We start from the raw sequence: 26,233 nt of genomic DNA, 5'->3' as shown, positions 1-26,233 counted from the left end.
GGGCTTGAGGGTGGGGAGTCCTTATTCTGGGAGAACGGGACCTGCCCTAGGTCCTGTGTGCGCAAACTGCCCAGGGCTGGACAGCGGACCACCGCTTTCCACATCATTCCCGCAGGTTTCAGGCCAGGCTCTAGGGCACCGCCTCCACAGCCGCGCGCACACTTCCCGGAAGCTGGGGGCGGGACCCACGGCTCCCCCTGCTCGCAGCGCCTGCCGGGAGCCACGTCTCAGCTGCCTGGAACTGAGCTGCGATTGGCGTCTGGGGGCGATCCGGGGGCTGCTGGGAAGATGGCGGACTCTGTGGCCCGCTGATGAGGAGGCCACGGGGGGAGCCCGACTCCCGGGCCCCGAGACCAACTGAGAGAGTGACCTACGCGGGGCCCGGGGAGTCATGTAGGGTGGCGTCTGTGGGGAGGGCCGCGGGAGGGCGGCGGGAGCTGGTGTTAGCGACAGTGGCCACGGGCTGCTGGCCTCCCAGGGCCGGGACAGGGTGTGGGGGCCTCTCCCGCGGACAGCACCGACCCCGCGCCTTGGCAGACGGTGCACTGGGGCCCAGCGCGCGCCCTGCGAGTTTGCGCTGTGTTCTCATTTCACTGGTGAGGAGACTTAGGCAGAGAGGCGGAGACACTTGTCCAAGGTCACGCAGCTGGTAAGTGGGAGCGCCCAGCATGGGACCCAGCACCGTCCGGCTGCTGAGCTCGCGGTCCGCCCACCCCGCCGCCGCCTCCAGCGAGAGGGGAGGTGGTCGGCAGGGCGCGTCGCTGGGACCACCGGGGCTCCAGGCTGGGTGTGACCACTAACCCTGTGAATGACCTCGGGCTTTAACCTCTTCGTCGCTCTGGGCCTTGTTTCTCCACCTGTGAAATGAGGTAATGCAGCCCCGCGACTCCTCATCAGCGTGCACGGAGCATCGAAGGAGATGTGTATGTGAAATGTGTATAGAGCTGCACCGAGCACACTTAAAGAATTAGGATTTCTTTAGAAAGGAACGGGGAAAGGGAGCATGGTGGGGAAGAGTTCCAGAGCGGGCCCTTTGGGTGGGGAGTGAGGTAAGGACTAGGTAGCTATTTCCTCTTAGAGGAAACCTCACCCGGTTTTCTGGGCCACCCCTCAGGGTCTCCATCACCCACCTCCATGCTTCGAATCCTGCTCTCTGCCCAGAATTCCCCTGCTCGGCTGTCTGGTCTGCTGCTTATCCCGCCAGTACAGCCCTGTTCGGGGCCCAGCAAGTCGGGGGACCGGCCTTTTGGAGGAGGCCCTGTGCAAGGCCTTCAACGGCTTCTGGAACAGGCACAGAGCCCTGGGGAGCTACTGCGATGGCTGAGCCAGAACCCCACCAAAGTGCGAGCTCATCACTACCCTGTGGCCCTTCGCCGTCTGGGACAGCTTTTGGTGTCTCAGCCTAGGCCCTCCCCTGTGGAGCAGGCCACACTGCGGGACTTGAGTCAGCTCATCATCCGAAACTGCCCCTCCTTTGACGTGCACACCATCCATGTGTGTCTACACCTTGCAGTCTTACTTGGTGAGGAGGGTGTTGGAAGGTGTGGGTGTTTAGGGAAGAGTAGCGGAAGAGAGAGCAGAGGACTCTCAGATTCCCACCTAGTAATGGCACCTCCCCAAGCACACATGCTGAGTCCTCTGGTGGATGATCCTCATGGTGGATGTCCAACATTCTGCCTCTGCTGGATACTAGGTTCCTTCTAATACAGCGCTCTAGGAAGCCACATCACTTTGTTAGACTTGGCACAAGGTGACTTGTCTAAGGCTTTCCCCACACACTGTTGATACATCATGCTCACGTGACCACCTCTCTCCACTGAAATCACTACACCTTCCCACTCAAGAAATGAAGAAGAGGAAGTTGGGGACTCATTCGTTCCACTTGGCAAGATAGCACACCGCAGCTTTCTTACTAGGATGGTCTTTGTCCCTCTCCCTCCCAGGCTTTCCATCAGATGGACCACTCCTGTGTGCCCTGGAGCAGGAGCGAAGGTCCCGCCTCCTTCCAAAACCACCTTCCCCACATCAGCCTACCATCCATGGTGGGCAAAGGTTGGAAATGGCCCTGAGCTGCCCCCATTTCCTGCGGTACCCTCGTCAGCATCTGATCAGAAGCCTGGCAGGTGCCGAGGGTTAAAAGCAAAAGGGAGGCAAAGGGATGAGATGGAGCCGCTGGGATAGAGTGCCTGGGCTGGAGCGCAGTCTAGCCCCCAGCAGCCTTCCTTGAAGGCACAGTATGACAGGCTGTTCTTCACAGAGGCAAGGCCAGAAGAACTGACTCCTCATGTAATGGTGCTTCTGGCTCAGCACCTGGCCCGGCACCGGTTGCGGGAACCCCAGCTTCTGGAAGCCATTGCTCACTTCCTGGTGGTTGAGGAAGCCCAGCTCAACAGCAAGGTGGGCTGGCCTCCCACCCTCCCCTGCTTCTCTGAGTCATCCTCAGCTGCTTGGTCGGGCCCAGCCCCCATCCAGCTTGTCTGGCTTCTGTAGCAAGCATTCTACCCAGGCTGTGTTCTGTGTCCAGGACATCTGTCTCTGCTTACTGGTTGTCCAGTTCCCATAATCAGTATAGTAGTATGTCTGGAGCCCTGAAACTCTCCAAAGCTCCTGCACAGCAGCCTAGCTCCATAGGATCCACTCCTACGGAGAGATCTACAGGCCATACACTCCCCCCGTCCCCAGTTATGTCCCTTCTGTGAAGATACTACTTATGTTGCAGAACTTGGAGTGTGTGCTGGTATAGAGGGCATTCTGCCTTGAAAATTACTAATAGAACCAGGCCTCCCTGAGGTTGTGCCTATCAAACATGCCAGGGAACTTGGCATGTGCCTCTAATCCTGGCAGAGGCAGAGAAAGGTGGATCTCTGAGTTTGAGGCCAGCCTGATCTGCATAGGGAGTTCCAAATTAACCTGAGACAAAGACCCTGAAAGAAAGCAAAGTAGTGTTTGCTGCTGGATGCCACTGCCTTTTTCTGCAGGTGGTACAGAAGCTGGTCCTACCCTTTGGGAGGTTGAACTACCTGCCTCTGGAGCAGCAGTTCATGCCCTGTCTTGAGAGGATCCTGGCTCGGGAAGCAGGGGTGGCACCCTTGGCCACAGTCAACATTTTGATGTCTCTGTGCCAGCTACAGTGCTTGCCTTTCAGAGCCCTGCAGTTTGTCTTCTCCCCCAGTTTCATCAACCACATCAATGGTATGCAGACAGGATGGTTGGTGGGGCCAAGGGCTACAGGGCAGGAGTGTGCCCAGGTGTCAGCGGCCCAGTGTCCCCCAGTCCCTGCTTCCCCACAGGCACCCCTCCTTCTCTGATTGTGCGACGCTACCTCTCTCTACTCGACACGGCCGTGGAGCTTGAACTCCCAGGGTACCAAGGCCCCCGCCTTCCTCAAAGACAGCGAGTGCCCATCTTCCCACAGCCCCTCATCACTGACCGTGCCCGCTGCAAATACAGGTGGGCCAGAGGAGGGGCAGCCACAGGAGCACAGAGTAGGAAAGCCAGAGCCCATGTCTCCTAACAGAAGAATAGCCTTGAGGCAGCAAAGGGCCTTTGCAGGGTGGCAGTGCTCAGCAGGTACAGGGGCCTTCCCTCTACCACTGCCCTTTCTCCTCAGTCACAAGGACATAGTAGCCGAGGGGCTGCGCCAGCTGCTAGGGGAAGAAAAATACCGCCAGGACCTGACTGTACCTCCGGGCTACTGCACAGGTGAGGTGTGGATGGACGTGGGTGGCCAGCAGTCTAAAGCCAGCACAAGACTAAGGCCTGTCTGCCCTGCAGACTTTTTGCTCTGTGTTGGTAGTTCTGGTGCTGTGCTGCCGATGAGGACACAAGACCCCTTCCTGCCCTACCCACCACGGTCCTGCCAACAGGACCAGGCTGGCTCTAACCCCACAACACAACACTCCACCCAAAGGTAAGGAAAATGAAACGGTTGGGGAGTCTTTGGCTACTGGGCCAACAGCAACCTGAGCCAGGTCCACTCTACTTCAGGGTGGTGCTGATGCTGCGAGAACGCTGGCATTTCTGCCGGGATGGCAGGGTGCTTCTGGGCTCTCGTGCTCTGAGGGAGCGGCACCTGGGCCTGATGGGCTACCAACTCCTGCCGGTGAGAAGTCCTGTCCCACCCCACCGATATGTGTATTAAGAGCCAAGTCACTGTAATCTGTCTTCTCTCTGCAGCTGCCATTTGAAGAATTGGAGTCTCAGAGAGGCCTGCCCCAACTCAAGAGCTACCTGAGGCAGAAACTTCAGGCCTTAGGCCTCCGCTGGGGACCTGAGGGTGGGTGAGGGAGTACAGACAGGGCTCAGGATGGAACCCCTATTGGGGAGGGGGCAATTTGCACTTTGGCTCCCTGTTGGCTTTTTCATTAAAATCCCTTTCCTTCCCCATGGTGAGTCTCATTTCTGGACCAAGGAACAGAGCTGGGCCGCATCTCTTTCTGTTCATGACCTCCACTAACAAAGACAGAAGACCAGGCCTAGGGTTGGGGTTGAAGCACTTTACTGCAGGGTGGGGAGAAGGGGGCTTTAAATTATTCACTTAAATAAAAATGCGGAGGGGTAGGAGGGGAGCCCCAGCCCCCAACCCCTGTCCCCTACCCATTAGTCCCTCTGCTATGCTCTGGACAGCAGCTACACAGGCATGGGCATCTCGTTGTACTCATCCACACCTTCACGCTCATCAAACACTGGCTCTGCCTCATTAGCATCCAGCTGTGAGAAGAATGGAAGTGTTGACCTTTATAGAACCACAGAAGAGAGGAGTGGAGGAGAGAGAGGGGGGAAGGGGTGCTTACACATTTCATTTCTCGCTCGGTGAAGATGCGGGTAAGTACCACCATGCGCAGTGGCACTGTGAGGATGAGGATGAAGGGGAAGGCCAGGGAGGCAGCTGTGGACATGACTGCCCAGAGCAGGGCCAGGCACAGCAACTGCAAGGCAGTGAACAGGTGCATCCGCATGGTCCGAACCTGGGGGCAGAGAGGAGGCGAACCTAGACATATATCCCAGCCAGCCACAAGGACCAGGACCCTCCTTCCTCTCCCCTGGGAGATGAACTACCACAGGGATTTCTAGAGCTACTATGTACAGGGAGGAAACAAACAGTCTTGCTGAGATGGGGTTCTGCACCACTTGAGTACAGGAACTTACCTTCTTGACGTAGGTAACATCTGGGTGGTGTTTGGGTGGCATGAGTAGCAGGTGCAACCGCTCATAGAATTGGATCCCATTAAGGGAAGTAACTCCCATGTATAAGAAAATGCCAAAGAGTACAGCCAGGGGGATCTGTCGTAGTAGGTCCCCAATGACCATGGAGAGGCCTGGGAAAGGAGAAGAAACAGTTGGTTCCCTCCAGTGAAGCTGGGGACCTACAGGAACGGTGAGGTTCAGAGTAAGGGCAGCATACCTACAAGCAGGGCCACCAGCAGCCCTGTCACCCGCTGTTCCTTGACCTCCTGAATCTTGGGTTTGTCTCCAGGTGCCACAGCCTTGCTCATGACAGTGAGTGCATTGGCATGAGTGACAGAGCGGACTGTGGCAGCAGCCAACCAAGGAAGGCCAAAGAGGGCACAGATGCCACCCATGGCTACAATGAGCAGCAGGTCCAGGTGGAAACCAGAGCCCTTCTGCAGCATCCGCTCTTTCTTGGAGATGATCAGCCTGGGGGAGGAGAGGCACTGTGAACCCCAGGGTATCCACAGCATGGGAGATCATATCATTCCAGCAGGTCCCAACTGGTTCTGGTGGACTCTGTTCATCCCACTGGAACTCCATCATAGAACTGAACTTGTGTCCTTAGCTTGTATCTTACAGAATTCCTCTAAGCCCTGCTAGGCTAGCTTGCAATGTGTGTGCCCTGTCCCACCTCAGGTAACATCAATGATGTTTCTGTTGCCTACAAAAGAAGCTGGTTAGCTGGCATCCAGGGTCCCCTGAGGTCCTTGCCCCATGGTGATAGATCCTATACTGTATCCCTGAGCCTAGCTGAGGACTCTGGTCTCTTAGCTAGGATGGCTCACGTGGTGATCTGTGTCTCCATGAAGATAAGGATGAACACCAGGACAGCAGGCAGCAGGCTGGCCACCATCATCCACACGGGAAAGGGGCTCTTTTCTCCAAGAGGGTTGATGACCCAGCCCCGCTTGTCTGGGGCTGTCACGGAGAATCCACTAGGCACACTCAGCTTCTGCAAGGCAGAGGGAGTGTGCTGTTACAGTGTGTACTCAGTGGAGCATCAGAACCCAAGGTGGTAGAAACAGCCCAGTAGCATCTTGCTGCTACTTGTGCAATGCCTCACCTGGGTGTAGGTGTCCTCAATACTGTAATCCACAAGCACCATGATGAGGATCGCGATGGGCACCCCGAAGTCCCCAATTACCCGCCGGATCTAAGAGGGCAAGCACCATGCTCAGAGGCCTCCTATCCCATGCAACTCCCCCATACTTCCAAGTTATCCCCTTCCTGTCCTCAGCTCCTCCAGCCTGCAATCCTACATACCCGGCCAGGGAAGAACCGGCTGTTCTTGAATTTGCGAAGGAAGAAGGCGATGAAGAAGGTGCCAGCCATCAGCACCAGCGATAGCAAGGCCGTGTTGGGCTGGCCCCGGGGCTTCTCTGGTCCAGACTGCATGGTTGTGCTGCCGTTGTCTGGCACCAGCATGGTTGCTGCCCAAGTCATATTGCCACTGCTGCTGTCTGCCTCTGAGTCGTTGGAGACTGAGCAGCCATGGAGAGGGTGTTCCTGGAAGATCTGGGGAGGAGCCACAAAGGACCATGGGTTGAACTGGGGTCAGGGTAGATGTTGGCGAGGTAGAGGAGTTTGGCAAAGGCCAACCTGCCTTTTAGAAGCTTATCTTACCAGGTTAAGAAAATGACTTAGTGCTTGCTTCAGTAGCACAGATACTAAAACTGGGTATAGAAAAGATCAGAATGGCCCTGTGCAAGGATGGTATGCTGTACTGCAATGTTCCATATATTCAAAAACTCAATCCAGTTTATTTCTTTTTTTCTCTTTTTTTCAAGACAGAGTTCCTCTGTAGCCTTGGAGCCTGTCCTGGAACTCACTCTGTAGACTAAGCTGGCCTCAAACACACAGAGATCTGCCTGTCTCTGCTTTCCAAGTGCTGGGATTAAAGGTGTGTGCCACCACTGCCCGGCTAATCCAGTTTAAGTTAACACTATATCATTCATTCAGTGTCTCAAAGAAAGGTTACAGTCACAAATTCACAGGTACAGGGTCTGACCACAAACATACAAAGTATGAGATGTATGTGTGGAAATTTTCACTTAACTTAGTTCATTTTGCACAAATATTATTTCTTTACATTTATTTAGTGTGTGTGTGTGTGTGTGTGTGTGTGTGTATCTATGTGGGCATGCATGTGCTACTCATAGCACCCATGTGGAGATCAGTATGACTTTCTGGAGTCAGTTCTCTTCTACCCATTAGGTGGGTCCCAAGAATCAAACTCAAGTCACCAGGCTTGATGGCCGTTAACTTCACGCACTGGGTCATCTTGTTGGCTCTCCACAAATATTTATTTTTTCCTTTTTGACATAGGGTCTCACTATGTAGACCAGACGGGCCTCAAACTCAGAGATCTAACAGCCTCTGCTTCTGCATCTAGAATGCTGGGCTCAAACGTGTGTGCCACTGTACCCAGCCCCAATATTTTTTTAATATATCTCAGTAACAGTTTTGTCAGTTAACTTTATGAATTCCAAAAACCCAAATTACATTTCTTTAGATTCATTTTACTATTATGGCATTTAGACTCCGGTTTTTAAACTTTTTAATTTGTTTTGGAGCTGAGACCAAACACAGGGCCTTGCATGTGCTTGGCAAACACTTTACCCCTGAATTAAAACCCTAGCCCCTATTACAGCCTTCAGAGAGAGTGATCAGGAACCCACTTCTTCACTGGTCAAAGGTTGCACGGTCATGTCCTGAACAGCTTTTAAATGTCTGTATCTGTGGGTGGCAATGTTCTCTTCGTGTAAGTGCCTGTTCAGGATTTCAGGTTCTTAAAAATGCCAAATATTTTCATAGTCACCTGCATGTAGAAATCTGCAAAATATTCAGACACTTTGAAAAGCAACTGTTTCAGCTCATGTTGAGCAAGCATGACGTATAATAAAGAATTTGAAACTGAAACTGAAGTAAAAGAAAAAGATTTAGTTGAGACTAGAGAGTCTGGTGTAAGTGTAAGGCTACATGGGGTGGAGAGGGGGCAGAAAGGTCACGGGGAATGGGAGAGAGCCAGAGCCAAAGCTGGGCTCCAGGGGCTAAGGGAAGAGGAGGAGCCATGAGCACGGAGGATCAAGGATAGTAACTTCTGAGATTTGTGTGTTAGATGTCCAGACTGTGTGTCACCTTTGGGCCCTCATTTTTCCATTCCTGGATTCTAATGAAAGTGCATGTTATCCTTGCTATGAAAAATATGAGTTTTTGAAATACTAATCTGATGTTGTTTGCTGATGACAAGGAGGCCATGGAAGGATGGGGGTGGAGTGGGGGAGCACAGACTGTGGCACTAGAGCACAACTCTGCCACACTCCCAGCGGCCTTCCTGCTTTCCCAGCTCTTCTAGCCCTTTCTTGATTTCATGTTACTTTGTGCTTCTGAAAAGACGATGCCAGAATTAGCCTGGCCTGTAGTCCAGAAGAAAAAACCAAGATATGAGACAGAAAAACACAATAAAGTGAAGAAAGCAAGGAAGGAAGCAACAGGACTCAGTGGGTGAAGGTACTTGATGCCAAGCCTGACAATCTGAGCTCCATCAAAAGGTCAAAGAAGCGAAGCGACTCCTGTGTGCAACCCTGACCCCCTCCACATGGGCACTGTGACACACGGACACATGCGTGCATGCACACAAACAGAACAAAGAAAACTGAATTAAAACATTTTTCTAAAGACAAAACAGTATGCCCCAGGCTCCTTTGTACCCTACACACACCCACCTTGATTAGCTTGTAGAAGGTCTCATAGATGAAGATGAGGGAGATGAGGAAGGCGAAGATCTCCTGGGTGAATCGGGAGACAAAGCGGACCAGGAAGCTCCCCTCCAGAGCCACCATGAGCAGGGCCAGGAACACCAGCCAGAAGCCAATCCACACTCGGCCCACTAAGTACTCCAACTGATTGCTGCTGCAGAACTGAGCAGAAAAGGTGGGGAGACCTCAGGGTGACAGGAGCTGTGTCCAGGAAGGGCAGTGAAGTGAGACAGAAGGAGCTCTTACCGAGAAGAAGGCTTCCTCAAACACTAGCAGAGGCCCAGAGAAGCCAATCACCAGCAGTGGTTGAGCCCCGAGCAGGCAGAAGATCACACCTTGGAGTGCTGTAGACATGATCAGCTCTGATACTCCTATCAGGTCCTGTGTCTTCTCTCCTGGAGTGGAAAAGGAACAAGCTCAGTACTTGGTAGCCAAGCCTTATGCCCACCTGCCATCTCCACTAAAGCCTCTCCTTACCCAGTAGGCCCCCAAAAGTGATGGCAGGAGACAGGGCGGCAAAGTAAATAAAGATCACAGCAGCCAGGCACTGAGGGTCAAGTGCATCGCGGAAGTCACTCAGGTAGTGGGGGTATCGGCGCCGCACGTCACGGATCAGCCCCCCAAAGGGCCGGCCCGTCCTCCGAAGGGGATCATCTTCAGCTGCACCTGCCACCTCTACCATCTGCAGGAGCGCTGCAACCCAGGCCTCCGTCAGGGTGCCTGTGGAGCCCTCCCTCCCAACCACCCCATCAGGCCCTCCTCTGTGAACACAGACTACATTGGCGCCAGGAGCAACATAGTTGGCCTCCTTTGCCAGGCCCCTATAAGCCCTCTATTGCCCTCAGGCTCCCTCCTTAAGGCAGCATCTCCTGGCCCAGGCCTACATGGGCGTACCCTTATCTTGGGCAGACTTGGGTTCTAGCCCAACCCCAGGGGGTAACAGGCGGCCCTGCTCCTCTCGCTTCTTTAGCATCTGGCGTTGGAAATGGGCAACAGAACGCAGCAGCTCCTCGCCCTGCACTTCTGAAGGTGGTAGCACCACACTGCAGTCCAGGAAGGCATTGATAGCAGTCAGCAAGTCGTCCCGTTCATCTGCCAGGTAGGCTGCCTCGTGGAATTGCTGCTCAAGCAGATAGGAATCAGGGAGTATACTAGGAGGGGGCCAGACTGGGAACTGGGGCTGCACAAGGTTAGTGGCTGAGGCAGGATGCATAGGATCAGATGGAGAAGAAGCTGACCTTGTCAGACATGAGGGTGGAGATGGAGCGGCCAATCTCATGGTAGTCCATGTTGGCACTGCTGGGGCCCAGAAGCAGGAAGAGGAAACGCACGGGTACAGGCACCTCCAGAACTGCATCCAGTTCCACAGCTTCCCGCAAACGCACAAAGGCCATGGTGGGGCGAGAAAGGAACTCCACACAGCCTAGGGATATATGGAGTCACCATGGACAAGAGCAGCTGACAAGAACCCTCTGGTCTCTAAGTCTTGGATGGCCCTGAAGCCCAGCCTCTACTATTCCCTATGTCCCCCACATACCCACAAGGACTACGGTAGCCTCAGCATTCTCGGGGATCTTCTCCAGCAGCTTCAACTCATGCTTGGACTTGGAGCGGGTAATGCCTGCAGGTGGGGCTGGGGGTGGAAGCTCACGCTAGGGGTTGGGAAGGGAGGAAGAGAACAGAACTCAGTCTAGGCAGCACCTCCCACATGTTCCAGCTGCATCTCCACAATGCTCATATCCTACTGCCAGCCCTTAGACAGGGTTCATTCCCCTTCACCTCTCTATCCACCTCCAGTCGGGTCTCAGGAACACCACCGATGAGCGGCTCCGTGACGTGAGGATCACTCTCGGTCCCCTGGGCATGGTGATGCCCCAGCAGAGAGCCTAGAGAACCCGCTGAGATGTTTCGGGGAAAGGAGAACTCTTTCTCGTCACTTGGGTGGCTGATGGGACAGAGGACAGTGAGGGTCAGGAAAGACAACAGTGGGGCTAGGGCCAGGGAGGCAGGATGTGATGGGGGTCTTCCTACCCTGACGCCATACCTGTGTTTCAGCAGAAGGGCGCGTAGCACATTGGCTCTATCCTCTGCCTTGATCTGGTCAGAGATGACCATCTGTTCTACCACCTGATGGGCCACCCCAGGCAGGGTCTGCTGATCCAGGTCCAAGAGCACAGCTCCTGTGATAGGTGGTAGGGAGAGAACCAGTAACAGCAGCGGGGAGCAGACAGGAGGGAGAGTGGGAACAGGTTGGCGCAGCCAGGCAGGGTAGGCCAAAGGTCTGGGCTTGAGTAAAGCTTCTACCACTTTGCCTTTCTCACCTATTTGTCCCCCTCCTTCTCCCCTCTCAGGAATACTGTATGAGGTTGATAAAAACTACCAAGATTTAGTTATCCGATGCCTTATCCCAGGAGCACCCAGCTGAGGTTACCCGGGGCACCCACTACAGCTACATCCTCTTCGCTGTAAGAAATTCATGGTGCTGCCTCCCCATGACACTCCTGGGGTCCTGGATCTCCCTCATATTCCAGCCAGACCGTGGCTTTGTCCAAATGGCAACCCTGGGGTCAACTGAAAGTTTCCAGACTTCCCCCTTGACTTCTGCAAGCCCAGTGGGTGCTGGTGCTTGCTGGTACCCCAAAAATGTGTAGAAATAGAACTCCTTTCAAAAGCTGCCAGGCCACTTATCTGGCAAGGTCAACTTTCCAGAACAAAGAACTAAGGAATAAATGGACTCAACTGCTCCGAGCAGCCAAAACAGCCTAAGCGATAAAGCTCTCCCTCTGGCGTTTTACCCAAAGCCTAGAAACTTCACTTGCAGCGTGTTTGCTCTTCTTTTGGAAACAATTCCAAGAGCAGAGTTCTCTGTCCTCAGCTGCTTAGAAACAGCCTTTGAAAGAACAACTGGGAGTGATTACCCAACAGGAAGGAGGAAGCAAGTCCACTGGAGTCCTGAGCCTCTGGGTATTTAGTGACGTTCAGACAGTCCTACAGGTTAGGTAATATTCCCAGATCCTCTAAGATGTTAAGAAGGAAGCTGGGTGTGGTAACACATGCCAGTAATTCCAGCACTCAGGAGGTAGGGGCAGAAGGGTAAGGAGTTCAAGGCCGGCACCAGCTAAATAGTGAGTTCAAGGCTAGACTGGGCTACTTGAGGGCCTAAAACAAAACGTGCTATAGAAGGCGCGTCAGGAATGTCAGATGCTTCTCATCCAAATGCTTTCAAGTCATTTTTAGCTTCGGTTATGGAGATAGAAGCAAAGGGTTCATACAGCAGGTAAATGGAGGTGTACCGTGGGCCAGTGTTCTGCGGAGCTCCAGGAGGCTTCGGAAGGACAGGGAGGCCACATGAGGCTTCCCCCAGCGCTCGGTCTCCTCCTCCACATCCTCCTCAAATTTTATCCAGCGGGCTGTCTCCCGCCACTGAGGCTCCTGGTTTTTGTCCAACAGCAACTCATTCAGCTCCACAAACACCTTGGGGTGAGACGAGAAAATGCTGCAGGGAACATGAGGCTGCTAGAATCCACCTCAGGAAAAGCAGCACCAGAAGCATACCTAGGGCCATGGTGGATGGTACACGGGCATGTGTGACTTACTAACCAGACATGGGTTTCCCTCATCTGTAAAATATCTACTGTGAAGAGGATTCACGGAGACAAGTGGAGTCACCATGCAAGGAAGCCATGGGCTTCTGGAGACCGACATAAGCCTGACAAGACTAACAGCAACCAGCAGTGGATTATTTCCGTACTCCCAGCCCTCAGGACACTGGGGCAGAGAGGGCTGAGGCAGAACTGCCTTGTGGTGGAGGCCAGCCTGGGTTCCATAGCAAATTCTAAGCCAGTCTAGACTACAAAACAACAGGGCACGGTCATCTCTATAGGACACTGCCAGGGTGGTAGCAGGAAAGGATTTGCTGAGGGTGGGAACCGTCCCTAGCTGGGCAGTGGCCATCTGGGTGTTGTGGGCGTAATGTGTCCCTGGACTGGACACTTGGCACAGGTGTGATTTACATTACAGTGCTATTATACCTCAATAAAAACATTTAAAAAGGAAACCACACTATGTCAAAGTTCAGAACCCTGCAGTCTGAGATGGGCAGGGTCCCTAAATAACTAAGTGACCTTGGGCAAGGAACAGACCTGGTTCATGGCTGATACCACCCGTACTATTTCTCCTTCACCAGCTGGTAGAAGGCTCAGCTGAGCAGGGAAGATGGGCATTGACAATGAAGCACTACATGCAGGCAGCCTGAGAGTTCCGTGTTCTCTCTTGCAGACCACTTACTGCAGCCTGTCAGCAGATGGCCGGTGTACACACCTCAGGGAAGGCTCACCTCGCTGAAGGCTCACCTCACGGAACACAGTACTCTACATGAGCCCATACTGCCCTAAGGACGCAGTGGATAGCTTCCCTATTACAGAGGCAGCTCTGGGGCACCACCATCGGTCTGCCTGGTAGAAGGGGAGGTGATAGAAGACATGATATAGATAGATGTACCTCATGGGGCTTATGGGGGGCCCGTGGTCGTGCCCGAGGTGTGGGGCCAGGCTCTCGACCTTCCCGGGCAGCTTGTGTAGAACCTTTGGCATTCTTCCTCACCAAGTGTCGCCGTACCCCAGGAACATCCTCAAACCGGTGACCTGGGGGTGCAGAGAGGACCAGGATCAGTTTCCTCCTTTTCTTACCCTTTGTCCCACCAACAATGAGATTGATTATAGGCCCCAGCAAGCACTCACTTTTCATGAGGTCAAGGTCAGCTGTGGCCAGTGTCTGGGCCTCACTCTCATCAGTGGGGACCCTAGGCAGTAGTGCCTGCTCCACCCCTGTCATACTGCCAATTCGTCTTCTCTCCTGAAGGTTGTAACTTCGATGTCCAGGCTGGGCTTTGGTCAGGGGACGTCCTGCAGCACCTCCATCATCACCTCCAGCCGTGCCACTGGCCACCGCTACCATCTCCTCCACCAGGGTTCTGTAGAAAGAACAGCCATGAGTCCAAAGAGCCCGAGAAGCACACTTACCTCAGCCCTCCTCGCCCCCACTCTTGCAAGGTGGGCACGTGACAAGACTTGAGGATTCTGAGAGCCGACAGCCAGCATCTGAATCCCAGCTCTAGCCTTTCGGGGTTGTGCAGTGGCCGCAGCCACCCCAAGGCTCATCTCGATATAAACCTTCCTCATAGCATGGGCAAAGGCCAGCATTCCTCAGTGTTTTAGAAGGTGAGGTTTTGGAAAAGTAACATTCAGAGCCTAGCATTTATCAATATTAACTCCCCTGCCCTTCCAACCTGGCCGTATGTTTATGGAGGGCTGAGCCTTGCCCTTCAGATGCACCAGTTCCTGCCCCTACTCCTATCATCCACTCAGCCCACGACCTCGCTATGCCACGGTCTTGCCTGCTTCTCCTTTCCTTCCTCAGTGCCAGGATTTCCTTGCGCCTCCCACCTGTTCCCCTGCCAGCCTGGCACCCAGTGAGCCTATACACTCACTCTCTAGAGGGACACCATGTCCTTTATTTCCCATAGCACATCACGCTGCCTGGTACCCAGAAACAACAGGTCTGTGATAGTCATAACCTTAAGATTTTGCTCAAAGTCATTTCCTCATGGAAGCCTTCTCTGGCTAGTGCCCCCACACTCCTACCAAGCGCCTGGACTTGACTCTGCCTGCACCTGGTCATTGGACGCAGGGATGTTCTGCTGCCACTTCAGGTAGCAACATCTGTTTTCCAACTGGGTGCACTTGGCAGCTCCCGAAAAGAAAGAGAGGGTTCTAGTAAGTACTCCATCACTGGCCCAGTGCTCAAGCCAGTGCTGGGGACGGGAGCAGCTGAGACTGGTAAACCACCCTATAATCCTTATCAAGGCCAGTAAGCCCTGTCCTGTCATGCTCTCACCTCCCCAAGTAGCTGGGGAGAGGTGGGCCTGGAATCTAAACCCTAGCCTGGTTAGTTCAGGACTCCCGCTTTCTTTCATGCCTCCTCCCTGCTCTAGCAAGGGGAGTACCTACTTAGAACACTGCTGAGTACGGTCTACTTACCCCGTCTGTGCCCCTTTGGTGGGCCGGGAAGCTATCTCCTGGTGGGGCATCTGTGTAGGGGGGGATGGGCTTGTTCTCTCTGCCTTCCGTTCTCCACTTTCATCCTCTTGGAGAAAGAACTGCAAGAGGAACCCACAGGGAAAAGTAAGGGCAGGACCCTGCTGACAGCCCCCAGGGCAGAGGCACCACTTACCTGCACTGAAGAAGGTGTAGAGGCAGGGGATGGCTGCTGTGGGGGAGCCCTGGACCCTTCAGCTTCACTGGTTTCATCCTCATCTTCCTCCCCTTCCTCGATTGTAGGGGTCTCCCCAGTGGGAGAGGCTCCAGGGCGCCTCCGAGGTTTCCGTCCTGGGCCCTGGGGAGTCTTGCGGCGGCGGGCATCAGGAGGCAGATGGGTGGACAGTGGATGGTGGATATGGTGGGAGGACTGGCGGTGGTCTGCAGGGAGGAGGAACTTAGCAGCAGGCAAGCACAGCATCCCTCTTTCCAGTCCTGGCCTCTCCCACTAAGACCCAGCCCATTCTCTGTTGGACAGTGCAAGCTGAGCCCTCAGCCTCTCTTTCCCAGCTGCCCTCTCACATTCAAAGTCTTCCTCCCCATAGCTTCGGCCTGGCTCCTCTCCTCCTCGGGATCCAGCCTCCTGCAGGATCTCCTCGAACCGTTCTACACCTAGGGTACGAAGTTCGTCTTCTTCTTGCTCAGGGAACCCAGGTGTTCCGGGGCTCAGGCTTTCAGGCTCTGGCTGTGAGAAGGAAGGAAGGATGGGATTCCCTGGGAATTGTCCCAAAGGCCCTAATCTGCCCGAGGCTGGAGATCTAGTGACTCTATCAACCTAATCCTTCCAATGTAGGGACCTAATCCACATTCCCAGCAACTGCGGCCTCCAACGCCAGGGACGTAGCTTCCCAGCAGCTCACCCCCCCTAAAAACAGCCCAGTGAATCCAGGGCAGGCCCACACTAGAAAACTCCACTGAACTCCTGGTCTAGCCCTTCTGCAACCAGGCAGAATGTGAACTTCCCTGTTCCCGCGGCAGAAGAAATTCCTTTGGCTGGAGGACGATGGCTGAGCTTTAAAAGTAACTTCTGAAGGCATCTAAACTAACTGCCTCAGAGTAGTTCTGAGTCAAACCTAACCCTGCTTGGCCAGAAAGCCCCCATCCCCTACACAGCAGCACACGTGCCCACTTAGGCGGCACTATCCTCCCCTCACAGCCAGCCAGCCAGTCCCGCCCCTCACCCCACCCCCACTCCCCCCACCTGAGTCATCCTGCGGGAGAGCAGCAGCTGACAGCAGGGCCGGGGCAGGCCAGAACTGCAGGAAAGCTCAGGCCGGCTAAAGGACCAGCAGCACTGGTCCAGCCCCCCTACCCACCCCACCCCCAGCAGGTCTCAGCTCCAGGCGCCACCACCAAATATTTGCTCAAGAGCTTCGGGACCTGAAGGGCGTCAGGACCTCCAAAGGCCAGGGTATGCCACCCCTTCCATGGCAGTGCCAGCTGCTACAGCAAGGAAGAGCCAGGGAGAAGGATCAGTCTTGGGGAGACACGCAGGGGTAGAGGTGGGGGGGACACAGAAAAAAAAAAGATCCAGGGCAGGCAGGGACGCGGGACTGGAGAAAGGAGGTCCTGCCCAGCCCATCTCTCTGCAGCCCCAGCAGACTCTCCCGAGCACTTGCCCCATTTCCACCAGAAGCAGCTGGGCAGGAGGAAGCTGGTGAGTGAGGGAGCAGCAGGCAGGGAGCAAGAGAGGCACCAGCTCCTGAGGAGCTTGTAGGGTGGGGGAATGGGCAGTTCTCCTCAAACCTGAGGTTGTAGGAGGAAGTCCATGGCGGCAGGGGTGAACCTGGAAGGGGGAGGGCACCAGCCAGTGTCCCTTCCCAGTCACGTGCCCCGATGGGCTAAAGTGACCAATATAATGCGGCTGATTGTGCCACCAGAGTTAATCATTAGACTCCTTAGGAAAATCAGAAGAGGGCCATGTGGGGTAGTGGCTACATCGGGGAAGGGGGGGAGGACGGGCCTGGATGGCGCGTGGGCCAGAGGCGGGGCCAGTCACTGCCGGCAAGCTCCAACTAGAACTTTGGTGTGTAGAACTTCTTGTGGGGGCCTATACAGTTAGTACCCAGTCAGAGAGGGTAACAGGGCTTAAGATCTAGGGCCCTCAAACTTCTATCCAACTCCTCAGAAAAATGGAGACCACCTGTCCCTCCCCTTCCCCATTTCAGCATCCTCATGCTCTCAGCAAAGTCTGGGTATAGATGGCAGTGCCTCTCAATCCAACACAGCTTCTTTTTTGTAGTTTCTGCACCCCACCCACACCCCACTGGAGCCTGGGCCAGCTCACCTGCAGGCTGGGCTTACCGTGTGCAAAGAATCTGCGCCCGAGGCAGGGCGCCTGGGGGCGCTGCTCATGGCCAAATCTTAGCCCTTTTCGCTGTCGCTTCGGCTTTCAGGGCAACAAGGTGGAGGCATAACCTGAGTAGGGAAAAGGGCTAGTCACCATGGGGGAAGAGTAGACCAATCCCCAGCCCAGCTCAAGAACGTAGAAGAGCCTCAGCTGTCTGCCACTCTAGTGTCTCCAACTACACCAGATTCTTCTAGACTATGAAGGACTTCATAGTAGTTCTCAGAGGTAGCAAGAACAAAGAGGAGAGTTAGGTATAGGAAAAGAAGACCAAAGAGTTGGACTGCAGATAAGGGGCTGGTTGGCTGGCACAAAGACAGTAGAGAGAACAGAAGCAGAAAGGGAAGAGGCAACAAAAATGAGGCAGGAAGGAGTCAAGGCCCAGCCCTGGAAAGAAAGCAGAAGAGATGAGGGAGGGAATGGTAAAGAACAGAAGGATCAGGAGTGAAGGGCCAGACGGGAACAGAAACCAGGGGCTCCTGGAGGTGAGCCTGAGACCAGAAAGGGGTGTGGTAGGGAGTGAGACACCCCACAGAGCAAGAGGGGTGTGGAGGCCAGGGTGGCTGGCTTCCCAAACAGAAAAAAGAGGACCAGAAAGAACTTTGGAGAAAACCCAAAAGGGAAAGCAGAGGGCCTGCGAGTAAGGAGGTGGTGCCCCCACAGGGCAGGCCAACCAGCAGCACGACCAGCCTAGGCATAGGACAGATGCAGGCTCCCCAGCGCAGCTCCACTTACTCAGTAGGACGAAGGACAAACGAAGGGACTGGACAGTGGGGCTTATAATGGGGGAGGGGCACGTGACATCGCCAAGGGGGTGGGCACAAGAATCCTGAGGGGCAGTCTCTATTCCTCCCCTCCCTAGCCCTGGGCCAGGAAAATCTGAGTGGCAGGGCAGCCCTCCTGACAGTGACTATAGGGTGTGAGCTCTGTGAGGGGGGTGGAGGGAACCCAGCCAGTGCAAACTGGGGTACCTATTCCTAGTGAAGGCACCACCCAACGCTCTCCAAAGGTAGCAAAGCTAAGCTGTTTAAGTGCTGCTGGGAAGTTGGGGTTGTCTGACTTATGGCTACCTTGGCAGTGAGACAAGTTAGCACAGGGTCAAAAAATAGAGGTCTTGGGGGGATCAGCCCAGGGTGGGGAGTCTGGGCTACACATTCTTGGCAAGAACTCCACTCAGCTGACTGATCTTTCCACCTCCCCCCTCAGACGGCCTTCGGCCAGGGCCGGCCAGTATGGGGGAGAGGTGCCAGGGAGGGGACCTGGTCTAGGAGGGGTATAGGGAATCTGTCCTCAGCACCTGCAGGTGCTCACTCCCACCTCCAGGCTTCGCCCTCAAGTGTGTTCCTCCACCAAGCCCTCCTCCCTTTACCCATGCGCCCCCACCCCTCCCCCGCGGTCGTAGAATACAAAGCAGCCTCTGTCCAGAGCATCGGTGCCGATAATCCTAGTGGGGGCACATTCCCCGGACCAGCCCCGACGGGCCCGAAGGATTAGCATCTCTCCCCAAGCCCAAGGGATTAGCAGTCCGGACCCCCACTTGGGCATTAACCATTCCCCAAGTGAATTTGTACATTCCACAGCTCTTGGCTGTGGGGCTGGTGGGGGCGGAGAGAGTTTGATAAAGTGGACCTAGATTTGAGGCAGCACTGCCTCCACACCCAGCAAGGAGTTTCCTAAACAGAGAAGGGAGCCCCGTAAAAATCAAACTTCAGGCTCTTCTTTCCCATCCTCACCCAGTTGCTCCCCCTTCTGTCTGACCTCTTGTCCTGACCTGACCCGCCAACCCCCTTTCAGGGCTCCGTTTTCCAATTGCGAGATCCGGGGGATTGAGATCCTGGGCAACCCCAAAACTGGCAAGTTTCGGGGGGAAAAGGGTAGTCTGGAACCCGCCCTACAGTGAGAGAGCAAGCTGAAGGCAGCAACTCTCTGAGACTACCCCCTCCTGGTAACAGGGGGCGCGGCACCCTGGCTTTAGGTAACTCTTAAAAGGCGGACCCCGGGATCTCGTTTCGGAAAGGTACTCCCACTCACCTCCCCATCCTTCTCTCTCCCTAAGACCTCGCTCCCTGAGCCCCAGTCCCCGCCCTTTCCTCCACTTCCACTCCCTCGGCGCTCGAGTCTCCAGTCCCCCCCCCCTCCTTCGCGGCCCTCCCCCTCCCCCACCTATTTGCTTACCCGCTAGCTCTGGATTTCGTGTCCCGGGGGTCTCCGGGTCTCCCCTGATCCTCCGGAACCCTCGCGCGCTCCCGACGACTTCCCGGTGCCCACCCCGGGGCGCGCCCCCGCCGCTCCCAACTTCTCCCAACTCAACTTTCCCCCGCGCCGCGGGCAGGCCAGCCTCCAGCGTGCGCGCCCCCCGCAGAGCGCCGTGCGCGGCCCCGGCGCTGCTAGCTGAGTGGTGGAGAGAGGCCGCTGAGACTCCGCGGCGGGAGCGCGCTCCCAGGCACAGCCCGACACCGCCGGCGCGGCACCCCGGCTGTCCCCCACCACCACCACGCCCGCAAAACCTCCGGGGACGCCCTCTTTTGGTCTAGTAAACTACCTCTGGGAGGAAAAGAGTCAGTTTCACGTTGGGGATCGAGGGAGGGCCAGGAAATGGAGGCTCAGGGACTTGAACAACAGATTCTCTGGCGTTAAGGCTCAGCAGGGCTCCCGCCCAAACAAACCCACTGCCTTCAAGAAAGCCCTGGTGTCTGCTTGAGAGAACGGATGGCACACGAATGTGAGGGGTAATGATGCTAGAGTTGGGTGACCGTGACCCTGAACTGATAAAAAAAAAAACCTAACGACTTGTTGAGGACTCGCTTTCGCTCGAACTGCCTCCGCGCTGAATGGAACCCTGTTCACAGTCGACATCTCTATTTCAAAGACCTTAGTGTGTCATCCTGTTTTCTCAACTAAACCAATTATTTCAGATAAAGAATGCACTTTATGCGTCTTCAGTCTGCCACGTGGGCGATTCACAGTATTGTTTATGCAAAAGCACTCAGATTTAAGTAAGTTAATAACAAATGGTTAGCGTTACTCTGGTTCCGGCGCTGAGGAATGCTGTTTGGGGCCGTTTTCGCCCGGTTCACAGCCCTCAAGAACGCAATCATGAGACAATTAGAGAGCAGAGCAAGAAAATCTATAATCAGCTCCTTTATGGGGTGAGGTAAAGGCTGCTTGCTGCAAGTGTAGCATCTGTCTGTGGTCTTGTCTGTTGAGGGGAGTAACTGACCTGCCAGTCCTCGTGGACCACACCCTGGCTGACTCCAGTGGGCCTGCTCTGAAGACTGGGATCTGGGGGACACCCAGGCTCCAGTCAGCTGGCCTCGGCATGTCAAAGTGGAGCCTCTGGAGTCCGGTGGCTTTCGAGACGATAAAATGGGCCCAGCAGAAAGAGGGGTCTCTGGCGTGTGTCCCTCCACTCAAATCCAGCCTCTAGCGGGGCACACCTGTCTCGTTGCCCAGCCCTGTGGTCAGCTGGTCCCTGTGAGGTCATCAGCAGTAAGACATCGCTAGGAGTCATTCCCCAATCAGTCCTGGGGTCACCAGGTGGCCTAAGGAGAGGTGGAAACTAGTGCTGAAGCTGTCAGGAGGTCGCTGGCGACTCAATACACCCAACCAGGTCAGAGCCGGGCCAACAGCGCCCGGGATCTAGGCCGTCAAACGCAAACTTCAAGCGGAGTACCCCACCCCCTCCCTCACTGTATTCTGGAACGCGTAGTCCCGGAGCAGCCCTTTTCTGGAAGGCTGTGAGCACAGAAAAGGCATAATAACAAGAGCGGGGCACACTGGGAACCTCCGCGCCTTGGCGGAGACGCCCGAAAAGCGGACACGCGATGCTTTCTGGGAGTTGAAGTTTAAGGTTTGTCTTTGCGGTGGAAACGAGTCCCGGGAGTTGATCGCTGCATAGAGTCCGAGCGCAGCCTGTTGGACTTTGTAGTCCTCATGCCCTCCGTCACGGGCATTCTTGGGAAACATGGCCATCTCGGAACTACAAGTCCCAGACGCCTGAGCGTGGGGGAGCGGGTGGGCGGGGCTGGAGCTGTGGGTACCACCTCCTCTGCAACGCCGGGGCCGGGAGTCTTAGAACCCAGGGCCCGCAGGGGTCCCCGCGGCCGCTGCGATGCAGAAATACGAGAAACTGGAGAAGATTGGGGAAGGTAATGGAACCACGAGATGTTCCTGCAAGGTCCTTTTCTGAAGACCCTGCTTGCAGTCCCTGCTCCCTTACCGTCAGCTATCTATACCTGCAGGGTCCGATCTCAGCACTGGTCAAAAGACCTGGCCGCTGAATCCAACACTCGGTGCAGATACCAGCCCTTCTCCCTGTGTTAGCATCTGCGGCAAACTCTTGCTCTTAGCGTTAGCTGTCTCTATGGACCCGTCTTCCTAGCCGCGGCACTTCCTGCATTTCTCAGCCCTAGCCTCAGCATCACATGCAAACCTCACCTGGAACCCCTGCTTCAATTCACTGCAGAACCTCCAACCTTAACATTTTTTTGCAGGCCTTCACTGCTCTCCTAGATGATTCCTCGCTACTTCCCGACCCCACCCCCTACCCCCCACCCCCGAGCTTATGGCAGATTCTCCCTGCAGCTGAAGCCTTGAGCTTTTTTAGACACCTTCACCTTGGCATCCTCCCTCACAAAACTACTCTATGCCCAGCCTTTACCTGAAAACTTGCCCTTACACAGTAAGATGTTGAGAAGAATCCTCTCCCTCACCCCCGACCTTCCCCTAGGCACCTATGGAACTGTGTTCAAGGCCAAAAACCGGGAAACCCACGAGATTGTGGCTCTGAAGCGTGTCAGGCTGGATGATGACGATGAGGTAGGACTGAGGCCTGGGGGGATGGGTATAAGGCCTATTTGGGATGGGCTATGACTACTGTCCCCTTGCATATTGTAGGGTGTGCCAAGTTCAGCCCTCCGGGAGATTTGTCTACTCAAGGAACTGAAGCACAAAAACATTGTCAGGTAAGGTCTGTTGGAGGAGCTAGGCCCTCATTAGACTGGGCTGGTACTGGGCGGCTAGAGGCCTATTGGGGGATCTGGCTGAGCCTTTCATTCTCCCTAGGCTTCATGATGTCCTGCATAGTGACAAGAAGCTGACGTTGGTTTTTGAGTTCTGTGATCAGGTGAAAGAGGGCCTGGGGGGCTTAGTAATCATGGGAGGGTATAGGAGCCCAGACTAAGGTTGAACTCTGTCCTCTTCTCCACACCCTCGTCTCTTTAGGACCTGAAAAAATATTTTGACAGCTGCAATGGTGACCTGGACCCTGAGATTGTGAAGGTGAGGCAGGGTGTGGCTGGGGGTTCACAGAGCCCAGGTGTGCCTATAGTATCAGCACTCCTTGGGTAACAGGTTGAAGTCCTGGAGTACCAGAAAAAACCTGGTTCTGCCCTCCAAGGCTACTAGTTTTGGTGAACATTCTTTGACTTGCACAGTATCTGACTTTAATGATGTCATTTGTACTCGAGAGATGAGACACATGAGAAATATTTGTTGAAATATTTGGATTCAACAAATACCATCCCTGCAGAGGGGCACATACTTCTAACTTTAACACTCAGAAATCCGAGGCAGGAGGATCTCAAGCTCAAGACTAGCTTGAGCTACATAGCAGGGCCTTGTCTCAAACATCAAGGCAAAAACAAGACAGAAAGGGATTGGAGAGATGGCTCAGCAGTTAGCATATGTTACTCTTGCAGATGATGTGAGTTCCGTTCCCAACCCCCACATTAGGTGGCTTCACAACCACCTGTAACTCCAGATCCAGGGGGATCCAGTACTCACTTTTGGCCTTCAAGGGTACCCACACTCATGTGTACATACCCCTACCCCATATACATACATAATTTAAAAATAAACTAAATCTTAAGAGGGGAAAGCTAACACAACAAATATATGCTGTAGGTTTTGCTTTGTACCAGTCACTGTTCTAGGCCCAAGACCAAGTGCCGTGACCCAGGTTCCATGCTATAGCTTTGTGTCTGTGTTGATGGTTATGGCGCGTATGCTAAATTGGAGCCATGTAGGGGAGACAAGCATGGACCTGAGATGCAGGAAGGCCCACTAACCTGCCAGGCCAGAAAAGTGTGAGGAGCAAGGACAGCTTGGTTACTGTTGTACCTCTTCTACCCAGTGCATGCGAAGCAGATTTATAAAAGTAACCGAATGAGAGGCTGAAAAGCGAGATCGGTTGTTAGAGTACTTGCTGCTCTTGCGGAGGACTCTCTTCTCAGTATTCACATTGGGTAGCTCACAACTACCTGTAACTCCAGGTCCAGGTGACCCTACTTTTGGCCTCTGCAGATATACACACGCACTCAATTCCAGAATAATTGGATGGACTTCTCAATTTGCTGCACGTCATATGGGCTATAGGGCACAGTGGATCTGACTTACTCTTCTTTGCCTCTCCCCAGTCATTCCTCTTCCAGCTGCTGAAAGGCCTGGGATTCTGTCACAGCCGCAACGTGCTGCATAGGGACCTGAAGCCCCAGAACCTGCTCATAAACAGGGTATTGCTCTGGGAACAGGGATTGAGTTTACACAAACCGGAGCCAGGGATGGGGAGAAGGAAGCTGGAGCCTGCCCTAAACCATTTAAAAGTCTTCTCCATGTCCCCCTTGTGTTATCTCCCCTTAGAATGGGGAGTTGAAATTGGCTGATTTTGGCCTGGCTCGAGCCTTTGGTATCCCAGTCCGCTGCTACTCTGCTGAGGTGAGCCTGGGAAGTGGTATGTGAGATTGAAGGGAAGGAGTCCCCCAGTGGCTTCTCTATACCACGTTGTTTCCTCTGCTCTCTGAGCCCCTCCTGGACCTCCTTCCAGCACTCTAAGTGGGAGGGGGCTCCCTGTGGGTGGGGTCTTCTCCAGGTGGTCACGCTGTGGTACCGCCCACCGGATGTCCTCTTTGGGGCCAAGCTGTACTCCACGTCCATCGACATGTGGTCAGCCGGCTGCATCTTTGCAGGTGACACATTGGGGTTCTGCAGAAGCACTTGCTTTCCCAGCTGGGTTAACAAATAGGGTCTGGAGGATCTTTTGTGAGGGAGGGGAGAGGGGCTCTTGGGGCTGGGACTGGAAGGCACAGGGGCACTGCAGAATGATGGGTCCTTCATGTGCTCTATTTTATCCCTGTCTCCTTCTCAGAGCTGGCTAATGCGGGGCGGCCTCTCTTCCCTGGCAATGATGTGGATGACCAGCTGAAGAGGATCTTTCGATATCCTTCCAGTGCCCTTAGCCCACTCTCCTCCACCTCTTTGTAGAAAGGGAGTGAGCATGGAGCTCCGAGCAGGGGTCAGAGATCACCATTGCTTACCCTCCACAGTGTCCTTGCATGGGGTCACACTGTGGAGAGATGTAGCCTGTTGGACACCTGATGAGGCAGTTGAAAGTTGCTCCAGTAAGCCTTAGGATAAAGGAGTAGGGGTTCTTGGAGGAAAATGACTGGTTTCTCATTTTTAGGACCACAAGCATCAGGGGTTGATTTTCCTGGTCCACTGTAAACACCATAAAAATGGGGTCCATCTCAGGCTAGATTCAGGCATAGAGCAAGATGGTATGAGAGAAGAGAAGGCGGGAGTAAGGAATCCTCCCCCTCTCCCCTGAGGTGTAGGTATAACCCTCCCCACAAGTGACCCTTGACCACATGGACACACTGCTAGGGACACCGACTGAAGAACAATGGCCTGCCATGACCAAGCTGCCAGATTATAAGGTGTGACTAGCTATGGGAGGTCTTAGTTCATTAGAGGACCCTTTTGTTTTCCATCTCTTATGCTCCATATCTCTGGCCTGACTCTGCCTGGCCCTCCTCTACAGCCCTACCCAATGTACCCAGCTACAACATCCTTGGTGAACGTCGTACCCAAGCTCAATGCCACAGGGAGAGATCTGTTGCAGGTAGGCACCTAGGGGTAGACGCAGATAGGGGCATTTGCCTGCCCAGGGTTAGAAACTGGGGATTGTGGTGCTTGTCCAGAGGGACAAAAAGATGGTGGGCTGTCCTGGTCTGAGCGCGCCTCTGCCTTTCTTCCCACCTGCAGAACCTATTGAAGTGTAACCCTGTGCAGCGCATCTCAGCAGAGGAGGCCTTGCAGCACCCCTACTTCTCTGACTTCTGTCCCCCGTAGGCTCTCTGACCCCTGGTGGCCAGGCTGGGGCCTGGCCTATTTAAGCCTCCCTCACAGGAGGGTGGAGAAGTGGGGTGTGGGAAGCCGAGTCCCAGCTGTGCTGGGCCCAGCCAGGGTAGAGTTGCCCTGGCCCGCAGTTTTCACTCCCTCCATGGACTTTATTTAATTTCATAAATTGGCTCCTTTCCCACAGTCTGCTGATATGGTGGCGGGGTGGCTCTGAAGGGTGGCTGGTGACCCCTGCCCTGACCTACCACCCTCTGTGACCCTGCCTACATCTTGTGCAATGAGCTGCTCACTGTCTGCTCTGCCTCTTTACACATGTCCTGAGACCGGGAACAGGAAAGCCATGATCCCCATCCTTTTGATTGTATCATGGCAGCGCTGTCTCCACATGCAGGCTTATATCCTCCTGCACACTTTTCTCTTCTGCCTAGAAGGGCCAAATACAGTTCTGAGGTAGGATGCTGCTGGCCTGTGTGCAAAAGTTGAGCCTCCTCCAGAATGGGGAGAATGGGCCAGGCCTCTCTATGGGTGTTTCCACATTCTAGATAGTCGGAGTTGTAGGCTGGGGCAGGAAGGACCCAGAACTGTGTGGGTCTCTGTCATGAGAACAGTCCTTCCCAGTTCCTGTTTGCCAGTCTCCCAGTGGTTGGGATACAGTAAAAGAAGGA

General features: G+C 54.5%; 3 protein-coding genes across 12 annotated transcripts; 2 read left to right on the top strand and 1 right to left on the bottom strand.

Moving 5' to 3' along the window:
* The first annotated feature begins 212 nt into the window (after positions 1 to 212).
* Positions 213 to 4,386, top strand: Fastk (Fas activated serine/threonine kinase). Of its 5 annotated transcripts, none has more exons than XM_041640648.1 (10): positions 214 to 393; positions 1,115 to 1,522; positions 1,944 to 2,123; positions 2,258 to 2,397; positions 2,979 to 3,192; positions 3,291 to 3,450; positions 3,611 to 3,702; positions 3,775 to 3,910; positions 3,988 to 4,102; positions 4,177 to 4,386. In XM_041640648.1, the coding sequence occupies exons 1-10, from the start codon at positions 312 to 314 to the stop codon at positions 4,282 to 4,284; spliced, it is 1,635 nt and encodes a 544-aa protein (XP_041496582.1). In that variant the 5' UTR covers positions 214 to 311; the 3' UTR covers positions 4,285 to 4,386. The 5 variants fall into 5 exon arrangements, with proteins under 5 accessions (XP_041496587.1, XP_041496582.1, XP_041496586.1 ...); XM_041640652.1 differs by lacking the exon at positions 214 to 393 and adding an exon at positions 404 to 649; XM_041640650.1 differs by lacking the exon at positions 214 to 393 and adding an exon at positions 660 to 869.
* Positions 4,387 to 4,489: 103 nt separating this feature from the next.
* Slc4a2 (solute carrier family 4 member 2) lies at positions 4,490 to 21,151 on the bottom strand. Of its 6 annotated transcripts, none has more exons than XM_041640614.1 (23): positions 20,653 to 21,151; positions 17,390 to 17,503; positions 15,608 to 15,770; positions 15,222 to 15,466; positions 15,029 to 15,147; positions 13,730 to 13,962; positions 13,491 to 13,633; positions 12,284 to 12,464; positions 11,035 to 11,170; positions 10,770 to 10,935; positions 10,528 to 10,642; positions 10,229 to 10,413; positions 9,885 to 10,110; positions 9,468 to 9,683; positions 9,237 to 9,385; positions 8,958 to 9,152; positions 6,496 to 6,747; positions 6,296 to 6,385; positions 6,018 to 6,184; positions 5,405 to 5,658; positions 5,149 to 5,318; positions 4,794 to 4,967; positions 4,490 to 4,710 (listed from the first exon to the last, which is right to left on the bottom strand). In XM_041640614.1, exons 2-23 carry the CDS (start codon positions 17,438 to 17,440, stop codon positions 4,630 to 4,632), a joined length of 3,711 nt encoding a protein of 1,236 aa, XP_041496548.1. In that variant the 5' UTR covers positions 17,441 to 17,503; positions 20,653 to 21,151; the 3' UTR covers positions 4,490 to 4,629. The 6 variants fall into 6 exon arrangements, with proteins under 6 accessions (XP_041496548.1, XP_041496547.1, XP_041496549.1 ...); XM_041640613.1 differs by lacking the exon at positions 20,653 to 21,151 and adding an exon at positions 19,608 to 19,812; XM_041640615.1 differs by lacking the exon at positions 20,653 to 21,151 and adding an exon at positions 19,464 to 19,482.
* A 298-nt stretch (positions 21,152 to 21,449) lies between these two features.
* Positions 21,450 to 25,999, top strand: Cdk5 (cyclin dependent kinase 5). Its single transcript, XM_041640731.1, has 12 exons — positions 21,450 to 21,580; positions 22,162 to 22,250; positions 22,329 to 22,396; positions 22,497 to 22,557; positions 22,656 to 22,712; positions 23,849 to 23,944; positions 24,072 to 24,146; positions 24,301 to 24,397; positions 24,577 to 24,646; positions 25,084 to 25,144; positions 25,249 to 25,329; positions 25,473 to 25,999. Exons 1-12 carry the CDS (start codon positions 21,544 to 21,546, stop codon positions 25,557 to 25,559), a joined length of 879 nt encoding a protein of 292 aa, XP_041496665.1. The 5' UTR covers positions 21,450 to 21,543; the 3' UTR covers positions 25,560 to 25,999.
* Positions 26,000 to 26,233: the final 234 nt, after the last annotated feature.

Source organism: Microtus oregoni, unplaced genomic scaffold (genome assembly GCF_018167655.1).
Source record: "Microtus oregoni isolate MIOR12 unplaced genomic scaffold, Mior012 000064F_ref0000363, whole genome shotgun sequence".
Lineage (NCBI taxonomy): Eukaryota > Metazoa > Chordata > Mammalia > Rodentia > Cricetidae > Microtus > Microtus oregoni.
The sequence above is the reverse complement of the archived record's forward strand: the minus strand, read 5'-3'. Positions and strand labels throughout refer to the sequence as shown.

Coding starts and splice junctions, on each gene's coding strand:
- Fastk (XM_041640648.1), top strand. CDS start 312: ATGAGGAGGCCACGGGGGGAGCCCGACTCCCGGGCCCCGAGACCAACT. Junction 394..1,114: donor CGCGGGGCCCGGGGAGTCAT/GTAGGGTGGCGT, acceptor GCCACCCCTCAG/GGTCTCCATCACCCACCTCC. Junction 3,911..3,987: donor ACACAACACTCCACCCAAAG/GTAAGGAAAATG, acceptor ACTCTACTTCAG/GGTGGTGCTGATGCTGCGAG.
- Slc4a2 (XM_041640614.1), bottom strand. CDS start 17,440: ATGAGCAGCGCCCCCAGGCGCCCTGCCTCGGGCGCAGATTCTTTGCAC. Junction 15,771..17,389: donor GCGCAGATTCTTTGCACACG/GTAAGCCCAGCC, acceptor TCCTTCTCACAG/CCAGAGCCTGAAAGCCTGAG. Junction 13,634..13,729: donor TGACCTTGACCTCATGAAAA/GTGAGTGCTTGC, acceptor CTGCACCCCCAG/GTCACCGGTTTGAGGATGTT.
- Cdk5 (XM_041640731.1), top strand. CDS start 21,544: ATGCAGAAATACGAGAAACTGGAGAAGATTGGGGAAG. Junction 22,713..23,848: donor TGGACCCTGAGATTGTGAAG/GTGAGGCAGGGT, acceptor GCCTCTCCCCAG/TCATTCCTCTTCCAGCTGCT. Junction 25,330..25,472: donor CAGGGAGAGATCTGTTGCAG/GTAGGCACCTAG, acceptor TCCCACCTGCAG/AACCTATTGAAGTGTAACCC.